The 23,060-nt window shown below is 67.8% G+C and overlaps 1 protein-coding gene across 14 annotated transcripts; it reads right to left on the bottom strand.

Annotated features, from left to right (window-relative positions):
• Window positions 1–621: 621 nt before the first annotated feature.
• Window positions 622–22,952, bottom strand: PHLDB1 (pleckstrin homology like domain family B member 1). Of its 14 annotated transcripts, none has more exons than XM_049799323.1 (26): window positions 22,876–22,952; window positions 18,143–18,244; window positions 17,563–17,686; window positions 17,313–17,483; window positions 15,224–15,349; window positions 12,696–13,795; window positions 11,669–11,911; window positions 11,459–11,596; window positions 11,195–11,332; window positions 9,059–9,187; window positions 7,648–7,803; window positions 7,425–7,535; window positions 7,155–7,244; window positions 6,359–6,481; window positions 5,391–5,528; window positions 4,708–4,863; window positions 4,093–4,260; window positions 3,642–3,758; window positions 3,426–3,543; window positions 3,173–3,217; window positions 2,464–2,755; window positions 2,271–2,361; window positions 2,043–2,189; window positions 1,681–1,900; window positions 1,489–1,574; window positions 622–1,228 (listed from the first exon to the last, which is right to left on the bottom strand). In XM_049799323.1, exons 2-26 carry the CDS (start codon window positions 18,200–18,202, stop codon window positions 1,088–1,090), a joined length of 4,428 nt encoding a protein of 1,475 aa, XP_049655280.1. In that variant the 5' UTR covers window positions 18,203–18,244; window positions 22,876–22,952; the 3' UTR covers window positions 622–1,087. The 14 variants fall into 14 exon arrangements, with proteins under 14 accessions (XP_049655280.1, XP_049655282.1, XP_049655281.1 ...); XM_049799325.1 differs by having other exon boundaries at window positions 18,143–18,241; window positions 22,876–22,902; XM_049799324.1 differs by lacking the exon at window positions 22,876–22,952 and adding an exon at window positions 20,056–20,123.
• Between the last annotated feature and the right edge of the window lie 108 nt (window positions 22,953–23,060).

Raw genomic sequence — 23,060 nt, 5'->3', positions numbered from 1 at the left:
CCGGGAGCGCCGGGGCGGGGCAGCGGGAGAAGGGCGGAGGGGCGCGCGCCGTGGGGCGGCGTGCGCGGTGGCGTCGCGCGCGCGCGCGCGCCCGCCCGGCAACAGAGCCACGTGCGGCCCGACCGTTTGGCGCGGCCGCCCCCTGGCGGCTGAGAGGCACCTCGCCGCCAGCGGGCCCCGCCCCTGACCCGGGCCCCGCCTCCCTCCCCCGGCCCCGCCTCTGCTCCTGGCCCCGCCCCACCCCCCGGCGCCCCTCGGAGCCCCCCAGTCCCGTCCCCGTGTCCCCAGTTCCCTCCCCTCCGGCCCATCAGGTGCCTCCCGCACCTTCTCGGGGCCCTGCCGGCTCCCCCCGCCCGATTCCGTGCCCCTCCACGCATCCCAGTGCCCCCTCCAGTGCCCCAGCCCCAGACCGGTACCCTCACCCTGTCCCAGCACCGCCCCCTCCCCAGCCCAGAGGCAGCACTGGGCTGTCTGCCACATGCTGCCAGGCCAGAGGCCACACCGAGGGGCACGACTTCACGAAACGCTTTATGGCAGGGCAGCCCCCCCAGTCCCTGCCCTCACCGCCCGGCCGTGGCACAGGGAGGCACGATACAGGGTTACAAAAGATTTACAAAAGAGGGGGTCTAGGGCTACCAAAGTGGGGGGGGGGGGGAGGGGGGGAGGTGGTCCTGGCCACCTGGGGCCAGTTGGCATCTGTCGCTTGTGGCAGCAAGTGACAGCGTCAGTCTCACATCCAGCACCTCCCCGACAGCAGAAAGCTCCGGGCACCGGCAGGTCTTTGGCAGCTTTTTTACATTTCAGCACTTCGATACATTTCCAATAAATTTTGTTTTTAAAAAGTCAACATAAAAAAAAAAAAAAAAAAAAAAAAAAAAAGAAAGAAAATTATTCCCTTGGCTGAGCAGGCGATGCTCGGTGCTGTCTGGTGCGGGGCACAGCATGGCTCCAGCGCCGCGGCACACATGGCCCTTGGCACAGGGCGCAGCAGGGACCGTGGCCCCCTCAGGAGATCCTCTCTGCTTGGGATGCTCAGGAGTCCGTCAAGCTGGTGGATCCGGGGTGCGCAGCACCCCCCTCACCACCCTCAGTTCATGAACTGGGTGTACCCCTCTGCCCCGGTGACGATGACGTCCATCCAGATCCGCATGGCCTCGGCTGAGGGTGCCACCATGTAGTAGAGGCGGTCGTGGGTCTTGACGCAGAAGGTGAGCGCGGGGTTGGGGCTCTGGGGAGGAGGAGGATGGGGTGAGCACTCTGGTCCCCTCCAAGCAGCAGCGTGCCCCCTGCCCTGCCCCCCGCGTAGCCCAGGACCGGGGTCCTGCCGTCGGTACCCTGAGGAGCTGGTGTCATTAGGGGCTACGGACCACTCTGGGAGCATCCCCGGCACGAGGTGCCCTGCTGCATGACGGAGGGTGATGCAGGGGGTACAGGGATGCCGGGGGGGTCCCGGCGCACACCGGGGCAGCAGCAGTGCCCAGCTCTCACCTTTGCAGCGCTGCGGAGGTGGTCATAGTAAACCTCTTCGATGGCTTGGAAGTAGATGACGCCCTTCAGCTTTGTCTCATGTTTATCTGCCCGAGAGAGGGAATCGGTGTCGACTGCGGCACTGCGGGCAATGGCACAGGGAGGGGGCGATGCCACGGGGCGGGGGGGGGGCGGGACAGCACAGGGACTCACCCACGTAGTAGGAGAGGGTGCGCTTCATGCGGTCGAAGACGAACCAGCGCTTCTTCCAAGACTTGATCTTGCCGCCCATCTTGACCAGGTAGCCCTTGCACATCTTCTCCGTCAGGATGACGTGGTAGCAGGTGTCCACGCTGTGGCCCGAGGACTCGATGTGCAGCCGCAGGTCAAAATCCTCCTTGCGGATGGGGAGGTACCGCGTCAGGGGACGAGCCTGGAAAAGCAACACAGCCCTGCAAAGCCTGCCGGTGGAAGCGAGAGCCACATCACCCCGCGATGACACTGGCGGGGAGCTGGGTCTGCCTCATCGGCCAGGCTGGGAGAGGGGACCCCAGAGGGGGCAGCCCACCCCACACCTGCGAGAAGTGCTTCTCCCGCAGCTTGACCTCCTTCTCCACCAGCTTCTGCCGCCGTGCGGTCTCATCCTGCAGCCGGCGTTCCAGCTGCTCCCGGCGCCGGCGCTCGTCCTCCAGCGCCTGCCGCCGCAGCTCCATCTCCCGCTCCTGCTGGCAAGCACAGGCGCTCAGCCCCGGGGATCGGGAACCCGCTCTGCAGCCGGCCGCGGCGCCAGCACCCCCGCTCACCCGGGATTCCATCAGCCGCGACTTCTCTGCATGCGCCTCCTTCAGCATCTTCTCCATCTCCTCGATCTTCCCCGCCTCCATCCCGCTGGCACTAAAAGACACACAGCTGTCCCAGTGGGAAGGACCTCGAGCCAACGTCATGGCCAGGAGAGCGGGCTGTCCCTCTGGCCGTGGGAGTTGGCCCTGGGCTTACCTGGAGATGTTGTCGGGCGAGCAGGCAGAGTTGTTGCCGGTGGAGATGCTGGTCTCCATGCTGTCTGAGCTCTCCAGGCTGAGGGTGTCATACGCATGGTCCAGCTCCTCGGCCCGGGGCCCGACGCCGTGGGGACGGTGGTGGTGGAGGATGGAGTGATGCACGAGCGGGGGGAAGGCAGCGGGGAAGGGGGGCTGCCCATGCAAGGCTTCCCACTGGGACTGAGCCTCAGCAGCTGCTTTCTGCTTCAGCTCTGCGAGCCGCCGCTTCTGCTCCTCGATCACCTGCTGACCTGCGCCACGGGAAGAAGACAACGACAACTGAGCACGCTGTGGCGGGCAAGGGGACGGTGCGGGCAGGAGAAGAAGACACCACAGGCACTGCTGGAGCCAGCCGGGTAGGGATGGTGGGTGCAGAGGTGGGAGCCACCGTCACAACTCCCTGGTGAGCACGGCAGGCAGCATCCGTCCGGGCAGGAGGAGGGGGCCCAGGCAGCCAAGGGGGGCACATGCACCAGGCTGGCAGGAGCAGGCTGGGCAAAGCATTAGCGGGTTAGGGAGGCACAGGGTTGTCCCTTAGCGGACGCTGAAAGGCACCTGGGGTCCTGGGCTGGTCATGCCCCTCCTATGCATGGCAGAAGGTGCCAGCAAACAGCCATGCTGCTGCCTCTGGGCTGCTCTAGGCAGTCCAAGCCGCCCCACGTCTCTACCTGGTAGATCGCCCGGCTGCAAGGGCTCTGCTGGAAGCAGCTCGGCTGGAGACACGCCGTCGGGCAGAGGGGTTGTGGGGGAGAGAGGAGGGGGGGGGGGGGGAAGCGAGAGACTGTGAGAGAGGCACTGCATCCCGCTGGAGCGCTGCCACCCTCGGCCGGGCTCCCTTCTCCATTGCCCGAGCTGCAGTGGGGCAAGCGTCTCCCAAAGTCCCGCCACCCCGCAGAGCTAGGACGCAGAGCTGGAGCTTACCCTTCTGCTGCAGGGCCAGCTGGCGCTTGGTCTCGATGTCCTGCAGTGTGGCCACCAGGTTGCGGGGCAGGCTGCCTGCCGGGCTTGGGGGGCCCTGGGCAGGACGACAGGCAGTCAGCTGTGGGGACGGGGACAGGGACTGGCACCGGGTGCTCAGGAGTCGCGACCGGGGTGCCCGGGGCTGTGTGACACCCGGCTCCCCGCTGGCAGACGTACCTTAGGCGAGGGGCTGCGTCCCAGCACAGAGAGGTTGAGCTGTGAGGATGAGGGGGTCCCGCTCTTCATCCGAGGGGCGAGGGCACTGACATCACTCTCTGTTTTGGCACGATAGACCTGGGCACAGAGACAGGGAGGTGAGAGGAGCACGGGGGGGGCCGCAAAAGCCGTCCCTGGATGGATGGCTCAGCCGTTGGCAGGGCTGAGCATCCCCTCCCCAAACCCTGCCCCAGTGCCTGTCTTGGCAGGGGTGCAGGCAAGAGGAGGCAGTGGCTGCCCGCCCCAGGCATGCTGCCTGCCGCCGGTCGGCTCTGCCCCTGCCTGCTGCGGCACCTGGGTGCCTGGCAGAGCCCAGGGTGCAGAGTTGGTGGGAACATCCCCGCGCTGCCCTGCTCCCACTGCGGCTGGCAGCCCCAAAGCCTCAGCCCCAGAGGCAGGGAGCCGGGATTACCTGGAGAGGCTTGTGACAGGAGTGAGCTTTAGCTGGAAGCGGAGGAGGGGAAGAAGGAGGAGAGACAGAGGAGGAGGAGGTCTCAAAGCCAGCCATGACCTCCTGGTACCACTTCTCTAAATCAAGAGCCGGGAGCCACACGGGGCCCCCCAGCAGCTGCTGCTCCATCTGGAGAGAGATGCCTCGTAAGAAAGGAGGGAGGGTGAGATGCAGCGAGAGGGACAGACACGCAGAGTGAGAGAGAGCAGAGCATCCCTGCCTGTTCCTGCACCATCCAGCCCAGCCCCGGGACCTGCAGACCACCAGGGACCCCAGGCACTCCTTGGCCGAGTCCCGACAGCTCCAGGACCCCCCTGCTGCTCGTGGGGCCAGCGAGAGCCGACACAACCACTTGGAAGGCACAGAGCCCCCCTGCCCTGCACCACGGGATGGGCAGGGCTCAGGCAGGCAGCAGGGTGCCAGGCAGTGGAGCAGCGGGCAGGGCAGCGAGGGGGGTGTGGGCTGGCAAGAGCCCGAGCTGCCGCTTGGCCTCTTCTGCAGCTCACCCCTTCCCATGCATCCCCATCACCTCCCCAGGAGAGCGCAAGGGCAGAGGGAGGGGACCAGGACACGAACCTCTGCAGAGATGGAGGGAGAAGAGAGAGACGGAAGAGGAGGAGGAGGAGCAGCGCAGCCTGAGGATGAAGGAGCCGGAGGGGCACAGCCCAGCGGGGAAGCGGCAGGGGCACGGAGGCTGCCCAGGATGCCCGAGAGCTGCTCAACGGTCACGTACTGGGCAGAAAGAAGCAGATTAAACTGGGAGAAGGGGCTCCAAGCAAGGGCAAGCAGGCACAGGGGAACGAGCAGGCGGCTCCAGCCCCTAAAGGAGGGTGCCATGTCCCCAGGAAGAAGGGCAGCTGGTGCTGCCCACTGCCCCGGAGCTGGGCACCGAGTCAGGTCCCCCCCCTGCTCTGCGTCCTCCTTGCCTGGGACCGGTGGCCAGGAAGGGGTCCAACAGGCAAACGGCCACCCTCCCGCCCTGCTGGGCGCCCGCTCTGCTCCCCTGCCCCACTGCTGCCGCCCCAGAGGGCAAAGCCCATCCAGAGCAGGCGAGAAGCACTCCCCAGCGAGGAGACTGGGCAGCTCCAGCCTCTGCTCCCTGCTCAGCTGCAGCCAGACAAGTCCCCCAGCCCAAAGAGAGAGGTGGGCTCTGAGCACCAGGGCACACGGGGAAGCCACATGGTCTGCAGCATCCTCGCTGCCTGGGATGCGGTGGGCGACCCAAGGGAGCAAACCCGAGCATGCTCTGGAGCGGGTACCTCATCGGCTGTGGGAGGTACAGCAAGCAAGAAAGAGCGCTGAGTGGCAGCAGGGGCAGCAGCAGAAGCTTTAGTGTCCAGGCTGGGGCCGTGCGCATTGCTGCAGAACCTGAAAACGTCAGACAGCCTCATGTACTCCTAGAAATCCACGGCGGAGGAGAAGGAGGAGAGTTAGACGCATGCGCTGGCATCATGGTGCTGACTGCAAAGTGGGAGCAAATCTCCCCCCGCCCACGTGCCCCACTGCCACCTGCCCAGCCCTTCCCTGCCGTGTTGCCCTCCCTGCCTCCGGCTGCCCCGGTGCACGGCACCGTGCGGGGAGCGGGGTGCCCCAGCTAGGCTGAGCGTCCCAGCGTGCCGCTTTGCTCCTGCCTTAGGTATGGCTTTGCTGGGTGCAGGCTGGGGATGGAGGGCTGCAGCCTGCCCTGCCGCAGTCCCAGCCGCCTTCAGCCGTTCCCATCACCCAGATCTCAGGGTCCCGCAAGGGTCCCCGGCCACAAGTCCTCCCAATTGCGACAGCACCTGATGAGGCACCTCGAGCTGCTCCGAGCCAGCTTAAAATCCACTTCCTCAACCCTTTCTGAACCAAACATGCTAAAGCTGGGGATTTGCTCTCAGGACCCTAAAGGATGCTGTCAGGAGGGGCCCAGCCAGCAGGTAAGTGGCAGGCAAGGGGGAAGCGCAGGGATGCCTGTGCTGAACGGCACCATGCTGGGGTTAAAACTGAGGGCAGCAGTGGGAGCCGGGATGCCCAGCAGGCTCAGGAGAGCGCCTGAAATCAGGGTCTGAGTGTTAATGAGCGCAGCTGCTGGAGAGCTAAATGACAGATGCTCCAGCCATGCCATCGCAGCACACTGCTGTGGGGATGCCCTGCTGCCCGAAGGCGACGTTAGTCCACGTAAGGGGTCTGACGGCGGCTCGGCCAAGGAGGGGACAAGCGAGCAAGTACGTGCAGTTAGTCCCGTTACCTCTTGTGCCTTGGGGTAGGAGCGGGTGGCAGGAGAAGCTAAGGAGGCAGCTGCTGCTGGCGGGGGACTCAGGGGCTTAGTTCCCTCCAACAGCTCATAAGGCTCTGAGATATGGAGGGTCTCCTGTTGGAGGGTAAAGATCATGTAGGCAAGGCGGGCACAGGCAGCAAGGTGGCAGCAGCAGGAGCCCCACTGCGGGCAGGTGCAAGGGGACTCTGCCATCCCACCCCTCTCCCCAGCAGCGGGTTGGGTGGCACTGCGGTCCCCGAGGACACCGTGGCTCTGGCTCTCCGTTCAGAGGCACGATCAGGGCAACGGGGTGACCCACTCCCACCTAAAAGCCTCCGGACATGAACTGGAAGGAGTCCCCCTGTACTGGCACCAAGACAGCCCCATGCTTGCTCTCTGGCAGGGACGGGACCCCAGGCAGTGCCTGCCCCAGATGCTCAGCAGCCGGGCCGATCCCTTCCCTCGTGGGCACTCGCAGCCCTCGCCGAGCCGCCTGCTAAAAGGCTCCTGCAGCATCTGGGCAGCCCGGCAGGGGAGATGTTGTTGCTCCCAAGCCTGGCTCTGTTGCATTTCCCTCCCTCCCGCCCAACCTGGCGATGGTCTCTCCAGCCCATGGAGAGGCTCTGAGCAGACAGGAGCACCCAGCTCCGGCCAGAAGGCACCTGGGAGCACAGGAGCCACTGCAGAGCAGAGCTTGCCGTGTACCAGGCTCATCCCTGCTGGCGACAGTGGCTCGGGGCAGCAGGAGAGCAGCCCTAGGGACCGTACCCTGTCTCTCCCTGCTTACCTCTCTGAGAGCTGAGGACATTTTGGGGAAGCTCCTGCCGCCTGTGACGAGCTGGTATCGCCTCTCCAGAGACACAAGCTTCTCCTTCTCCTGAGCCAGGGGCGACAGCAAGAGCAGAGGCAGCTGATGGTTACTGGCACCCCATGGCCGGTCCCCTCCAGGCTCACCCCAATTGCCAGCACCCCAGCAAGAGCCGGTGCGATCTTGTCCCCTGCCTTGGACACCCCCAGGGTTGGGGAGTGCATGTCGTCCCCGCTACTGCTGCATTACCTTCTGCAGGAGCTGCAGGACGCTGTTCCTCTCCCTGGCCAGGCGCTCAGCCTCCTGGGCGCTCTGCAGCCGGATCTGGGCAGCCTGGGCATCCAGCGCAGCCACCCGCTCCTGAGGAGGAGGCAGCAGGGATGAACTGGCTACCAGCGAGCCATGGGGCTCAGCCGGGGCCATGGGGTGCAGCCTGGCCATGCCGGACTCGCTGCCCCCCGTCTGCCCCTACCTTCCTGCGGGCAATGCTGCGGTGGCACTCGGCCCGGCTCTGCAGGAGCTGCTGGCCCCGTGCTTCGCGCTCCTCCTCGAGGTGGCTCTCCCGTTCCAGCTGCTGGAACTCCAGGTCCTCAAACAGCTTGGCCTCCATCTCCAGCGCCTCGGCCTCCTTCGGACACACAAGGGCACAGAAGATCACCCCCTCTGGACGGACACCTCCGCATCCCGCTGGCAGGTCTCCCGCAGAGAAATCTCCTGCTGTGCCCCCACATCCTGCTGGTGCTGGCCGGGAACAGGAACCCATGGCAAAGCCTGTCCCCAGTGCCCGGTGTGGACAGGCAGGCGGCTTTCCCTGCTGCTTGGCACCAGCAACATGGGAGACAGCAGCAACCTCTGCCTGGCTGGAGAAGGCGATGGAAGCACTAGGCACTGGCCAGGTCAGAGCCGTCACCCCCATGAGACGATGAGCTTGCTGCAGCCGGGGGGCTTCACCCACCCCTTGGAGACTAGCCGCCCCTCTTGAACTGGGTCTGGGCCGGTGCCGTGCCCTGCCGGGTGGCAAAACACCATGTGCTGGTGTAACCACCAACACGCAGCCCCACGTCACCAAGCTGATGGGCAGCAGAGCCCCCACAGACCAGCACCGTGCCAGACAAACGCCTGCGCGTCCTCCCAGCCTTCAAGCGCCGACAGCACACGGTAGCGCTCAGCTCAGGGTCTGCCGGTGCTGCCCTGGCAGCAATTGCACCGCTCTCCCTGTGGTGATGCATTCCACCCTGCTCTGGGAGCAGGGCGGCCGTTGCTCTCATGGCATGGCACGGCACCATCAGCATGGTGGCTACCGAGGGCTCCCACGCACCGAGACCACCCCATCGCCATCCCTGCCTGCTGCACACCGGGACCCGCATCCAACGTGGGGGTCCCTGCTCTGAGCAGGCTGTGGCAAGGCGGGTTTATCTGCGCGGTGAGGGCTGGGTAGGCGCCGGCCACGGGCTGGGGAAGGTCAGCGCCACCAGAAAATACCAGATAATGGGAAAAAATGCTGCAGACCAGCAGTAATGTAAACCGACGGCACCATGTAAATAAACGCTCTCAGGAAATAGCTGGAAGCAGACAGATGGGGACCCAGCGGTCCCCGAGACTCCCCAGCCTTTGCAGGGCAGGATCCGTGCTCATGCCCTGCCTGGTCCAGAGGAGCACAGCAGCTCCACGGCGGGGGGCAGCCCCGCGCTCTGCCGAGCCAGCACCGCGCCCCGGGCCCGGGCGAGCGGCAAGCTTACCAGGACAGCGGTGCCCGGCGCCAGCCGCCTCCAGCCCAGGTGTGACGCTCCCAGTGCGGCCCCGGCTGGCGGGGAAGAGCTGGCCTAAGCTGGAGCGGAGGGAGGTGGGCCATGGTCCGGGAGGGGTGGGGGGAAGACACTGACCCTTCGCATCTGCTCCCGCAACTGCTCCCGCATTGACTCAGGGCACTTATCAAGGTGGCTCTTCGACTCATGGTAAAGCGCCCGGAGTTGCTCTAGCTCCTTCCTTTCAGCATCAACCTTTGCCCTTTCCTGAATCGAGGGAGAATGAGACAAAAAAAAAAAAAAGAGAAAGGGGGGGGAGAGAGAGAAAACACACTTCTCAAATCCACGCCATGCAGAAGCTGCAGAGTTATAGAGGGACTCAGCTGGAAAAAGAGCAGGCTCGCAGGGAGGAGCATCACGGCATCTACAGAGCAGTCGAGAGAGCAACAACCATGGGGATCCAGGCTGGGCAGTGTTAGAGGAGTTATGGCCAGCCCTGGACCTCAGCCTCATGTTTCCATGCTGAAAGCCCACTTAGGGGCAGTGAAAAGATCAATGCTGACAGCACGGATAAAGTCATCCCTGCAAATGGCTGCACCACACAGACCTTCTAAACAACCACTAACTAGCTGTGTTAATTGATGCTCACCATCTGGGATGCTGCCAATTAAGCACAGCAGGTCCCATACGCAGGCTGAGGGACCATGGACCACCCCCATCCATCGGAAGAAGAGGGTTGCCTGCAGGATGGCAGTGAAAATGGGAGACCGAGGTCCAACCCTGCTGCCGGAGATGCTCAGGCTATGCCAAGTTAGCGGCAGAGCAGACACTTGCTCCTGGCCTCGGGCAGAGGGAGAAGGGTCCCCAACCCTCCCCCCCACGGCCACAGGAGCAGTATGATGGAGGCCAGTAACACGGGGCTGGCACAGGGAATCACCTCCTGCAGGTCTGGCAGCACCGTACGGGGGTTAGGCATTGGGAAACGCACGCTGCAAGAAACCCTGTTCCATGGTGTGGCAGCATGGAGACATGGGGCATCCATGAAAAGGGATATGGGGCGGACACGCCAGCGGGGAAACAGGGCTGGCACAACTGGTACAGGCGCTGCAGGGTGCCCAGGAGGCTTCCAGCTATGCAGAGATGTCAGAGGTGATGGCAGACTTCAGAGCAGGCACCGTTAGTGCAATTAGCACAGGCTGGTTAGGAAAGCAGGTGGTTAGGTCAGCGGAGAGTTTGGGAGGGGGATTTCCCTGTGCTCCTCTCCTGGCTCTGCACGAGCACCTGGCTAGAGAAGATGCCTGCAAAGGGCTGGAAGACCAAAACCAGAACAAAAATCCCAGACACCACAGGGGCACTGCTGGCAGCTGCCGAAGGCAGCTCTGCCCGGCCACAGGCAACTGAACGGCCCAGGCACCTCCATCCATGGGGCGAGCCAGACCCCCAGGGACGCCGGAGCTGCATCATGGTGGCACAGAGCCACCAGTGGGACCCAGGCATAGGCTGTGCTGGTACACCGGCCTTGGGCAGCTGGGAGCCAGATCTCGGCTGCCCTCCTGCCACAGAGCAGCTCACTCAAGGCTGTTCCACGCTGCCCACAAGGCTGCAGCATGGCCAGCAACCAGCAGCCGGGACGAGCATGCCATGCATGCAGTGGCACAGGTGCCTTCAGACACGGCTGGCAGATCGTGGCAGCAACTGCACCAAAGACAACTCCAGGGGAAGGGGGCCAGGACCCCCTCCTCAGCCACCGAGCCCAGTGAAACATCCACAGAGATTTCCCAGCCACCTCCAGCAAGCTGAACGCTACAGTGGTGGCCACCACCACGTGTGAAGATGCCCCAAGGGGCAGCAGAGCAGGGGGACTCACCACGAGACACAGCCCCCCAGCAAGGGCAGGCAATGGGGAGTGCTGAGGCCCCCACTCCAGGTCGGTGCTGCCCACTGCAGGCAGCAGCCATCCGGGAAAGCCCCATGCCACAGAGCCTCCCTGCAAGACCCTGCTGGCACAACAGACGGCGGCCTAAACACACCCCCGGCATCAGCCCTGCCCTCCTCTGGCAGGGCTGTTAGACCAGTCCCAGGCAGACAGACGGACAGATTCCCCCGCCACGATGCAAACCCAGAGGGGATGCTCCTCGATGCCTCCACAGAGCGCAGGGACAGGAGAGGAGAATGTGTCCGCAAGGGAACGCCGCAGCATGGGGCACCGGCTGCAAGCACCGGGGAGGGCACGGCACAGCCGGTGCCGGGGCAGAGCCCTGCCCCGGAGCTCACCTTGTCCCGCTCCTTCCGGATGCTGGCGTCCAGGCTGGAGAGCTTCTCCTGCAGCTGCTGCACCGCCTCCTGCTCCTGCCGCAGCCGTGCTGCCTCCGCCTCCCGCTCACCCTGCAGCAGCGCCCGCTCCATCTCCGCCTGGACGGGCATGGCCACATCACGATGGCTGCCCTGGCTGGATCCGGCTCATGCCCATGGGATCGGGCGCTGGCTGGCAAGGGCAGCGAGCAGTGGGGGAGCCGGCAGGGCTCCCCATCCCCTCACCTCTCGCGACGTCTCCTGCAGCTGCTGCTCCAGCTCCTTGATGCGGCCCTTCAGCTGGTCCAAGCGGCCGAGCACGCCGGCACGCTCCTCCTCCAGCCGCTGTGCCTCCTTGGCCCGCGGGCCCGCCAGCTCCTCGTGCTGCAGAGAGGGCAGGTTGGCACGGCGCAGCATGGCATGGCGCGGCATGGCGCGGCACGACCGTCCCCTCACCTCGTGGTGGGTGCTCTCAGTGCTGCTGCACTCCTCCTTCAGGTTCTCCTCGTCTGACCTCTCCAGGCTCTCCCTCTGCCGCAGTTCCTCAGCAGCACGGCCCAGAGCCACAGCACCCCTGGGCACCCGCCGGCCAGCATCCGCGTCACCAGCCAGGAGTCGGTGCACGTCGCCCGGCTCGGTGCCGTCTGTCTTGGTGTACTCGGCACAGAGGTTCAGGATGGTCTCCAGGCGCTGCCGCTCCTGTGGGGAAGAACAGTCAGCCTGACACCCATCCCGGCACGCGCCGCTGCCAGAGAGCCTGCAGGACCCCGTGCCGATGGCAGGCACCGGGATGCGGGCTCACTCCTTGCCCTGCCTGCACGCTGGGATAGGCTGAGGACATTGCAAAGCCCGATGCAGCCTGCCCCGACCCCACGCCGGAGCCACGCACGCAATGTGCCGGAGCTGGAGACGGACTAATTACAGGCGGCAGCACCGGCCGCCGAGTGCCTCCGCTATTTCCAGGCAGTGACTCAGGCTGCCCGCACCAGGCGTGAGTCAGGGCTGAGCAAACAGGGCTCCGGCAGCACAGCCCCCAGGACCAGCAGATGCACAGGGCAAACCCCACCCAGGCAGCTGCTGGCTCTATAAAAACTCCATCTACCCTAAATATAGACGCAGTGCCCACAAAGGCACAGCACCATTGCTGGCAGACATGGCCCTGGTGGGGCTGGACCAGACGTGCATGGTTTTGCCAAGCCAGGGGCACCACAATTTCAGCCAGCAGCCCCCGTAGCCATGCCGACCCCGCGGGTTTCCCCAGGCTGCTGCGAGCCAGGGGGCTTTGTGCTCCTGGAGAGCTGCCGTGCATCAATGGCCGCCCCTGGCTGTAATCCCCCCCCAGATAAGCCGGCAGCCTGGCAGCTGTGACAAATCCCTGAGAGGCAAGGGCCAGGTTTTAAAGCAGCAAAAGCCAAAAGGTGTTTGCAAAGAGGGCGTCCCACACTCAAACACATCCCTGTGCCCTGCCAGCCCCAGGGCTCACCAGGCGCTCCATCTCCTGCTCCCGCACCCGCTCCTGCCGCTGACGCCGGTGGTACTCCAGCAGCTCGTCCTCGTTGTCGCTGATCTCAGTGATGCTGTTCTTGCGTTCCCGCGGCCCCGCTGGTGGCCGTGGGTCCCCCAAGGGCTTCCTGGGGGCGCGGGGGCTCTGCCGGGGCGAGGGCACGGCCGGGGAGCCCAGCCCGTATGCCGGGCTCAGGCTGGCGCCGAAGCTGGGGCGGCGCTGGGGGGTCTCCGCTGGCAGCGGGGGCGAGGGGCTCCCAGCGACCCTCGGCTCCTCCAGCCCCTTGCGCCTGGCACGGGGGCTGCCGAGCACCTCCCTGCCCAGACGGGGCTGCGGGGAGGGGGCGTCGGGGGCTGCCCGGGGGCTGACAGCCCGGCGTGACAAGGAGGGGCTCAGGGGGGGCAGCTCCCGCATGCTCTCCACGTTCCTCCGGGCTGCCCGCGGGCTCTCGGGGGGCTGCAGACGGGCCTCTGGGACCGCCCGGCCAGCAGGCTGCCGGCTGGGGGCCAGGGGGTCCCGCAGCTCCCGGAAGGGGCTGGGGGGCCGCTCCTGCAGGGCTGCCCGCGGCTGCGGTGCCACCCTGGGGGTCAGCCGGGGGCTGCCTGTCTGGCTGTCCCCGAGCCTCTCGGCCGGCCAAGGCTCACCGGGACCCCCGCCGGGTGTGGGGTGCGGGCGCTGGGCGGGTGGCTGCACAGCGTGGTTGTAGCTGGAGGAGCGGAGTGGGACGAGGGGGGGCATGGCCGGACCCTGCTCCTGGCTGCTGGGCGAGGGGCTGGTGTAGCCACCGCTGCTGGCCGGGGAGGAGAGGGGGGAGAAGTTCTCGTAGCTGGAGCCTCCCGAGGTGGCCCCGGGGCTGGGTGGGGGGGACAGGAGGCAGCGCCCACCCCCGTTCACCATGGGGGAGAGGGGGGACCGGCCGCGGGCGGGCGGCTTCTTGCCGCCGGGGGATGCCGGCTCCTCTAGCACCAGTGAGTCCATGATGTCCTGTAGGTCCTTCTCAATGGAGCTGACAAGGGAGCTGTGGCTGGGACACCCACGCTCTGACGGCTGGCGGCCACCGTTCACCAGGGCCTCAGGCTCTGCGGGGAGACATGGGAGCAGGCGTCAGCGTGGCGGGACCCCCCCGCGGCCCCTGCCTGGCCTGGGGTCCCAGGGAGAAGCCCGGCATCACCCCTCCACACAGCCTTGCAGAGTCAGCACCAGGTCGCAGCTCCTCTCCCCCCAACCCCAAGTCGCCTGCGCACCCCGCTGCCACTGTTTCCCGTGCTGGCTGGGAAGCCGGGCCAGGGAGGAGGCCGGCATCCCACTGGCCCCATCACCAGGGAGACAGAAACCCGATAAGGCAGCCCAGCCGCCCGCTCCCGACATCCCTGCGCTGCCGGCAGCTCCCGGCCCCGCTCCCTGGGGAGCAGCTGCCCGTGCCAGCCACCGGCGCCTGCCGCTCGTCCCTGGCACGCTCCGGCACGCCGGCAAGGGGACAGAGATGTGACAGCCAAAAGCCGCTGAGCACAGACCCACAGCACGTCCAGACCCACCGCCACATTGCCCGCAGCTTCCCCGCATCCCCGCCTGGGCTGCCCCCTTGCCCCGGCTGCCCCGTCCTCCCAGCGCAGCACCGATGTGCCTGTCACTCAGGGGATGAGCTAATAGCGGCAGGCGCGGAGCCCGGCCAGGACAGCGTGCCACCCGGGGTGCGTCACCCCCTGGCACCCAGCGGCTCCCCCGCGGCGGCCGGCAGTGCCTTGGCGCCCAGAGAGATATGCCGCGGCCCCACCCGTGTCATCCCGCCCGGTCCCACGGGGCAGCGAGGGACTGTGCGGGCCCCACGCGGGATGCTCTGCAGGATGCTCCACAGCCATGGCACCTCCCCGCCTCCCTCCTCCCGTCCCCCAGCTGCGGGGCATGCTGCCTTCCCAACACACACGTGGCACGGGGAGGCTGCCAAGCTCCTCTCCTCGTGCCAGGGTGTGCCGGGTCGGGGCAGGGAGAAGGGCTACCAGCCCAGGGATCGCTGCCGGGGATTCGGACATCCCTGGGAACCAGGCGTGGCGCCGGACCTCGGCGCAGGCGCTCGTCCCGTCGGCCCCGTAGACAGGCAGACACAGCAAGATAAGCAGCTGGCGAGATGGAGGATTGCAGCCAGGGAAACGGCCTTCGCAGCCTCCGCGTGGTCACCGGGGCATGTAAACAGCCCCTCCAAGGCAGCCGAGGGGGGCCCGGCCCGGGCCGACGGGTGATGGCTCTGCCACCGCCAGGCTGGGCAGAGGCAAGAGCCGTGCCTCACTGCCCTTGCAATTACCCTCCTCCAAGGCAACGTTAATCATTAACAAACGCCAGCACAGCTGCCATGCCGAGCCAACGGCCGGCACATCCGCGGCTGGGCGTCAGCCCCGCTCCTGAGCGCGGCAGGACCGGGCCAGGAAAGCATCTCGCGCCAGGAAAGCTGGGTCAGGGAGCACCCCGGTGTCCCCAACCACCCTGCCTGGGACGAGGCAAGGGTCACCTACTTGCTGGCAGCCCATAGAGAGCCGCTGGGCTCCTGCCCCCCGCCGGGATCATGCTCTTCATCCACTTGGCCTCGGCAGGGTGGTTGAAGCGGAGGAAGGTGGCCTGGCCCAGGCAGATGGTGCAGCCTGAGGAGAGAGGGGAGAGGGCTCAGCCCCACGCCGGAGCCGTACCGGAGAGAGGCAAGGCGGCAGCCGGCGCAGGCAGGCAGCCGGGCGCTGCCCGACCCGAAGACGCGTCCCTGGGAGGGGAGCGGGCTCCTGCCGTCAGCAGAGGCTTAGGGGGAGGCTGAAATCCAGGTCACTCCCGGCAGCTGCAGGCAGCGCGTCGCAGGCGCAGGCACAGCTGGGGTCCCTGCCGGGGGCCGTGCTGCCGCGGGGGAGCTGGCAGGGCTCCAGGGCCTGTGTGGCTGCCAGCTGCAGACAAGACAGCTCCTGTCCCCGGCCGCAAAGCGCCTCTTCTTGGCCCAAAGCGGCAGCCCTCTTGGGGGGAAGGCTGCGGAGCAGCCGCCGGTGAGGAAGGCGGCTGGGGAAGGGGAGCGGGGCCGCGCGCTGCCTGCTCCCCTGCCGCCCGCGGTGCCGGGGGAGCCGCGTGCTGGCAGTGGGGAGCGGCGGGCGGCTGTGAGGCTCCGTGCTGCAGACACACCCCGCTTTGAAGCGCCTGCCAGGGCCCCGGGGAGAGGCTCACTCTGCACCGACAGCCACAGCCCAAAATCCCTCGCCGGAGGGAACGTGTTTTTGGGAGCATCCGGCAGCCCAGGCCGGCGGCAAGGCGAGCGAGAGGCCATACGGATTAACCGCCGTCGCCAACACGGGGGGCCTGGCTTCCTCGAGGGAAGGAGTCCTGCTCCCCGGCAGGAGCTGCCGCAGCACCCCAGCTCGGCGAGAGCATCCTGCCTGCCAGGCGGCAATGCCAGCGCCCGGCCTGGCATCGGCTCCTCCGGCTCAAGGCATCGCCAGCTGGAGCCTTCTCTGCGCGCCGGCGGAGCCGTGCATCACCCCGGCGAAGCGGGGTACCCCCTACCCCGCGCCGCCCCCCTCGCAGCCCCACGCCTCGTCCTGCCCTGCGGAGTCCCTGCCCGCTCGCCCTGCCTGCAGCCCGCAGGCAGGAGAACCGGGGGCTCGGCCGATCCCTGCCTGTGCCCCCCCCCCCCGCAGCCCACGGCAGACGCGGCGGGACCCCGCGGTCCGTCGCGCCGGAGCCGTCGCGCCCCTTCGCCGGCGGCCACGTGGCTTCCATTGTCCCCCCGAGGGGACGCCGGCGGCAGCGCCCACGCGGGTGGGGTGTCCCCCCCTCCCCGGGGAGAGGCAGGGCAAGGCGGGGGGGGGGGGGGGGGAGGCTGCAGCGAGGCCACCCGGGACGTGGGGGCTGGGGGTGGGCGAGGAGGTTTTGCAACCCGTGGAGGGACGGGGAGCCCTCACCCCCCCCCACCGGCGTGGACACGCGTGGCCCCCCTCCCACCGCGCCACACTCACCGCGCCGCCGCCGCCGCCGCCGCCCGGGCAGGGCCGCGCACCGCCCCCGGGGAGGGGCGGCGGGAGGGCGGGCGGGGAGGGGCGGCGGGGGCCGGGCCTCACCCTGCCCCGCCACACGGGCGAGGGTCCTCCCCGGGGAGCGGGGCAGCGACTGACAGGGTGACACGGGCCGTGCGGGGAGAGGGGACGCCGTGGGGAGGGACCCCGGGGGCGGGGGAGGGAGGGGACGGACAGCAGGGTACGGCCACGCAGGAGCACCGGCGGGTCCCCGCAGCGGTGCCCCGGGACACCCGAGTTGTTTTCCTCCTTCGCCTCCCCTTCCCAAACCCGGCTCAGCATCTGTACTCTCGCCCGGGAAACGGGTGCGACGGCGGGGGCCAAACCCTGCCCGGCACCGGCCAGCCGGCCTCGCTTTCTCCCTCCCGATCTCACACGCGGCAAAGCCGGTTCCCAAACGGTGCCAGCATCCCGCACGCCCCCACCCCTGGGCGAAGAGGCAGGAGTGTCCCAGCGGGGATGGGCACTTGCAGGACGGATCCGCAAACACCCCGATACCCGATGGCACAAGTCTGCCTGCCAGCGCCGGGTCCCGCTCTGGAGACCAGACCATCCCTACCTTGGGTGAGGCGCGTGGGCCGCCGCAGCGGCACGCCGTCAATGGCGCAGGCGTTGCCGCAGGGGTGCAGGGTGAGAGTCCCCCGCACATTCTCGATGTAGCAGTGCTGGGGTGCCAGCCCAGGGCCCTGCAGGACGATGTCCCTCGCGGCCGTGCCGATGGTGGTCCTCCCTGCCGGCAGAGAGGGCGGCTCAGTGTCCCATCCGCCGACCGCCTGCCTGCGATGACCCCCCCGGCCGCTGGCACTCACCTTCCTCCAGGGGCAGGAGCGTGATGGCGGTGCTGAGCCGGCCGCTGCCCAGGCTCACCAAGTGCGGCTTCTCCGTCTGCACCTTCAGCCCCTTGCCCGTGTCGATCAGGTCCAGGGGGCTGTTCTGCAGGAGGAGAGGGGGGGTCGCTCACAGGTCCCGCGGCTGCAGCCTGCTCCCCTGCGCTGCCCACCCGGCCGCACCCTCGGGCTGTTCCGCAATGGCCACGCGTGCGGGCAGGGAGTGATCCGCAGGCATGGCTGCTTGTGGGCAGGACAGTCCGGCAGCGGGATGCAGGAGCCGAGGGCTCCCTCCTGCCTGTGCTGCCTGCCCCGGGGAGCAGAGGCGAGCTGCTGTGGGAGTAGAAGAGCCCTGGGGCTTGGGCTGTGTCTAAGAGGATCCAAGCTGCCAGCCACTTAGCTCAATTGGCTTTGCCGCCGATCCCATAATAGGATGTGGGGCAAGCGGAGGCCAGAGGGCAGCGCTGGCCACCCGTGGTAGGGCTGGCTGCCGAGGAGAAGGGCTCCTGGCTGGATCCCCGCGCTCCTGCAGGGCAGACATCCTGTAGCCCTGCGTGCTCACCTGGATGATGGTCTGGACTCTGCGGGTCGGGCTGGCGGGGGTCCTGCCAGATGCCTCCATGGTGCCCACTTGGAGATGCCGGGCGTTCTCGGGCACAGGCTGCTGCCAGAAGAAATAGAGGACATCAGCGGGTGACCACAGTGGGCACAGCTCTGCCGTATTCCTCCCACACATCCCTGCTGGTAGCCTGCACGCCTGGCAGCCTGAGCGCAAGCTTTGCAAACACTACCCCATCGCAAACCGGCATTTGCCACCCAGAGGATTCCCCTCCTGAGCTCCTGTCTCCAGCCCAGCGGCAGCTGCCCGAAGCCAGTGAGCATCCCCACCCGGCGAGGCATGCACCCCGGTCCGCCCAGGGAAAACCCCAAGCGCCGGTACGGGACATGGTGCCAGAGGGAGCCAGCACGCTGGCTTGGCTTTGGGGACGTGGTGTCAGAAACGCACACCCTAATGCCGAGAGCGGTGGGCAGCTGGAGCTCGATTGGCCGCTGCTGGACAAGGACACGTGAGCACAGCATCCAGCTGTCCCCAGCAACATCTGTCTGCCCGTGCACGGCCCGTGGCACGTGCTGGCACACCCACCTGTGCCACCAGCGCCTATCCCCGGCACCTAGGCACACACCTTGGCTCCCGCACAGCCCGGCTGCAGCAGCAGCACCTTGGGGTGCACAGGCCCAGCTGAGCGCGCCACGTCCCTGCCTGTGCCCCTGCCTGCGCCCTGCCTGCCTGGCACACACGGCAGGCTGCCAGGGCTGCTGCCCACGGGAGCAGTCACCGGCTGCCGTTCTCGGCGCAGGCAGGAGGCAGCTCGGGGAGGAACGATTTCCGTCACCCGGCACTCACGCCACCGTCACAGCCCGGAACGCTCCGGGGTTACTAAATTTACCGTCTGCTGCTCCCCACGTCCCTCCCTTCCGCCTGGGCCCAGCCAAGTACGGCTTAACCCTTCCCGGGCAGGCTGGGACAGCCGAACCAGCGAGTGCTCCCGCTTAGGGACCCCCACTGCAGCGCAGCCAGGGGCACCGGGAGGAGCCCCGGGCCCGGCTCCCCACAGCATCTCCCGCTCTCCCACCAGCCCTGGGGTCCCGTCGGGCAAGGGACCCCCCCCCCGCCGGCTTGGCCAGCGCCGGGCTCAGCTGCGGGGGCGAGCGGGCGGCTATTACACACTGCGGAAAAAATGAAACACTGGAAAACACCAGGCGTGGGATCCAGGGCTGGGACAGAGCCCAGGCAGCTCTGTGCGACACCAGGGCCGGCCGCTCCACAGCAAGGGCTCCGTGGGGACCGCAGCTGCCCCACGCGGTATGGGGACAACTCGGCTGGGGCAAGGGGAAGCAGAGGTGCGCTAGCCTAGGAGCAGCTCCCCGGTGCCCAGCGGTTGCTGAGGCGGGACCCCCACTTTCCCTTACCTGCCACCTTGTCCTGGCCCGGGCGCCGAGCGGGACGGTCCGCGGCAGGGTGCCCATGTCCCCCGGGCAGTGGGGGGGATGCGCTTCCCAGCATCCGAAGACCCTGCAGCCCAACCGAGCCCCTGCCCCTCGCCTGTACCCAGGCCCCAGCACAATGTCCGGGAAGGAGGAAAAGCCAGGAGGGGCCAGGCTGCTGCATAGGAAGGGAGCGGGGCCAGGGTGGGATCTTGCACCAGCGTTAACTCCTTCGCAGCACGGCTGTGGCGGTGGGGCCACATGAGCATCATGCATCCTGGGGGACCCCCGACCCTGCCACCTGGGGAATCGTCCCCACTCCTGCCCGTCTCCTGCTGCCCAAACTCGCTCCACATGGCACCCCCCACTCCACAGGCAGCCCTGCCTGCCCACGAGCCGGATGATGAGCATCTGGCTGCTCCCTGACGCCCACCCTGCTGGCTGACAGCCCCCGGCCCCCCAGCATCGCCCTCCATCAGAGCCCCTCACCTGGCTCCTCGCCGCCCAGGAGATGGCTGCCGTCCCCCCCGTCCCGTCCCTCAGGGGGGGCTGAAGCCCCTCTCCAGCCAGCTCTGCCGTAGGAATGTGGGGCGGGAGCGCGGCCGCCCCGGCCGGCGCCCCACCGCTGGGGCGGACAAGGCAGCCTTTCTTCTCCCGCCGCCGCCTGCAGAACGCGCCGCTTGTTCCCGCCGTGGGAAGCGGCGAAGGCAGCAAATGCCAAGGGGTCGGGCTCGGTTACCGCTAAACAGCCCACGGCCCCCGTGCCCCCCGTGCGCAGAGCTGCCCGCTCGGCCCCGGCCTCCAGGAGGACAAAAGCCTCTTTATTCTGCCGGCGCAGGCAGAGGCCTCACCTGGGAGGACGCCCAGCCCCGGCGACGCGGGGCCCCCACTGACGCTGGGCGGGCTGCACACGGACACGCTGCCCCACCACCACCGTGCTCCTGAGGAGCCTCTGCACCCCACTGCCTGCAGGCTGCGACCCACCCGCCTGCCCCGAGCCCCACACGGGCAGGGTCGCTCAGGGGGTCTGCTCCTGCCTGACCTGCTGCTGCCCACTGAGACCCGACCCGGGTATGGCACGACCTGCCTCGCACCCCATCAGCGGGGCCGAGTGCCAGCAGACCCCGGAGCTGCACTGTGTGCCGCTGGCCAGGGCACAACCGGGGCACGGCCAGCCAGCCCACATTCGCGAAGGGCCGTGCCGATGTGCCGGAGCACGGCCTGGCACACCCGGCCGCGCACCCCCCTGTGGTGCCAGCCGTGCCCAGGATGCAGCATGCAAGGGGCAGGCGCACGGCATCCCACGCCACAGCATGGCCTTTCCTCCCTGTCCGTGGCCGGGTGAGTCACGGGAGGAAGCCAGAGCGGCCGAGCTAACGGGTGCACACCACACAGCATCGCAGCCTCCATCCAACTTGGCTGCCGGCTCACTCCCCATCTGCTAACACGCTTAGGGCGCACTTACCCCTTCCCACACCCTCCACCCCTGTAAACAACCGGCCCTTCCGCCGGCAGCTGGGAAGGGGGAGCCCATCTCCTGCACAAAGCCAGTGGGGAGCGAGGAGCTTGACCCCGGCCACTGCCTCCGAGCCTGGGGCTGCCCCACACCGCACAGAGGAGACCCAGCCGGCCCCATCCCACCCGGGTGAGGGGCGGCGGGGGCTGCATCGCCGTTGCTGGGACGACGCAACGCTCCTGGCAATAACATCACCATAAATCAGCTGCCAGACAGCTCCGGTGGGAGCCGAGGAATCCCGGCCGCACCCGCTGATCTCAGCGCTCCCGGGAAGCGCTCCCGCACCGCCACGGCACAGCTGCGCTCTGGCCGAGGCTGTAGCCCTGCCGGCATCGCGCCTCAGGCTCTCTGTGGGCTGGGGGATGCCCACCACGTGCTCGGGTCGGTGAGGGCGCGCAGCCCAGCTTTCCTGCACTCGACGATGCTCCCCCAGATGAGCTACCTCCAAGGGCTGGTGATGCCGTACATGGTCCTGACCGCTGCTGGAGCTCAAGCACCGAGCCCAGCGTCAGCACGTGCCTCCGACCACTGCCTCATGGACAGGGAAACCACCGCCACTGATTTCCAGGACCCCTCGTAAGGCTGTACGATGGAGACTTATTCCTCAAAGGCCTCTCATAGCAAACGACGGCTTCTCGTCTGCTGGCCAGATGCTCAGCTCAGCTCAGCGGGGAGCATCCGTGGCTCCTGCTAATGACAACTCGGGGACCGTGGCACGGGACGAGTCTGGTGGGTCTCGGATCTGGTCCCTGGCACAAGCCCATCACCCAGCCCTGCGGTCGCTGGGAGAGGGGCAGGGGTGAACTGCACCTCTCCGAAACAGGCATCTCTCTCTCGTTTCTGGCGTCTGGCTGTTGGCAAACGCCGCCTCATCACGCAGACCCGCGGCTCCATCACCCTGCGTGGCACCCTGCCAGCTGCAGCCCCACGCACGCCAACACACAGCATCGCGCGGCAAACCCAAACATAGGAGGAATTGCCAGAAAAAGCACCTGGGCAGCGCTGCCCTGCTGCTGCCTGGTCTCTGTGCTGCCTGCGGTGCTCGGCTGGGGGACCTGCCCTGCTGCAGCCCCTGCCCGGTGCCTGGGGAGGGCTGGGGGCTCACGGCGCAGCTGGAGGAGTGGGAGAGCAGGCGGCCCTTCGCCACAGCAGCTGGATACCTTCCGGGGCTGCCAAATTCCTCGGGTTTTCTGGCAGCGGCCGAAGGGGCCGTGGTGAGAGCGTGTCAGGAAGCCGGAGTAAACAAGGTCCCGCCGCGGAGCGGGGTCCGGCCAGGGCAGCGCCATTCCCAGGCTCCCCGAGAGGCGTCAGGGACAGCGAGGGCAACCTCGGGCCAAGCGCCGTCTCCCCCTGCGACCGCCTACGAAGCGCAGCAGGATTTGGGGATGAGAGCGCCTCGTCTGGCCTCCCATGTAGTGCCGGCTGCTCTCGGGGCTCCCGCACCACCAAACCCACCACCTCCGAGGCCGACCACCAGCTCCGGCTCCCTGCCCACCCACGCACCCCTGAAGTCTTGCACAACGACGGGTTTTAGGGCCGAAGGGGTTTTGCTGCAGTACAACCTCTTTCCCCCAAAGCCGGCCCCGAAGCGCTGCCGCCTGGGGTGGGGGGGTCCCTGCGGGACAGGACAACCCCAGCCCCAGCCCCAGCGGCTTCCTAAGGACATGGGCTGCCCGGGGCAGGAGCTGGGGGGTCCCACCGCCCGGCCCCCCCCCCCCCCCAGCCCTGCCCGGCTCCGGGCGGGACGAGCTGCCCCCGTCCGAGGCCCCAAGCCCATCCCCGCCGCCGCTCACCTCTGCTCTGCCGCTCCGGCAGCCCCGTCCCGGTCTCGTCCGCCGCCGCCGCTCCGCTGCCCGCCGGCGGCCGCATCTCCGCCCCGCCCCGGTCCCGTCCCGTCCCGCCCCCGCGGGGCCGAGGGACGGGCCTCAGCCGGCCGCAGCCCCGCTCCGCCCGTCCCCCGAAAGACCCCAAGACTCGC

Source organism: Accipiter gentilis, chromosome 5, assembly GCF_929443795.1.
Source record: "Accipiter gentilis chromosome 5, bAccGen1.1, whole genome shotgun sequence".
NCBI lineage: Eukaryota > Metazoa > Chordata > Aves > Accipitriformes > Accipitridae > Astur > Astur gentilis.
The sequence above is the reverse complement of the archived record's forward strand: the minus strand, read 5'-3'. Positions and strand labels throughout refer to the sequence as shown.

What these genes read in the sequence shown, in the direction of transcription:
- PHLDB1 (XM_049799319.1), bottom strand. Translation starts at nt 19,608, where the DNA reads ATGGGCACCCTGCCGCGGACCGTCCCGCTCGGCGCCCGGGCCAGGACA. An exon ending in AGCAGGAGATGGAGCGCCTG is followed by an intron (nt 11,912 to 12,695) that starts GTGAGCCCTGGG and finishes TCTTCCCCACAG; the next exon opens with GAGCGGCAGCGCCTGGAGAC. An exon ending in CGCGGCTGATGGAATCCCGG is followed by an intron (nt 2,190 to 2,270) that starts GTGAGCGGGGGT and finishes GCTTGCCAGCAG; the next exon opens with GAGCGGGAGATGGAGCTGCG.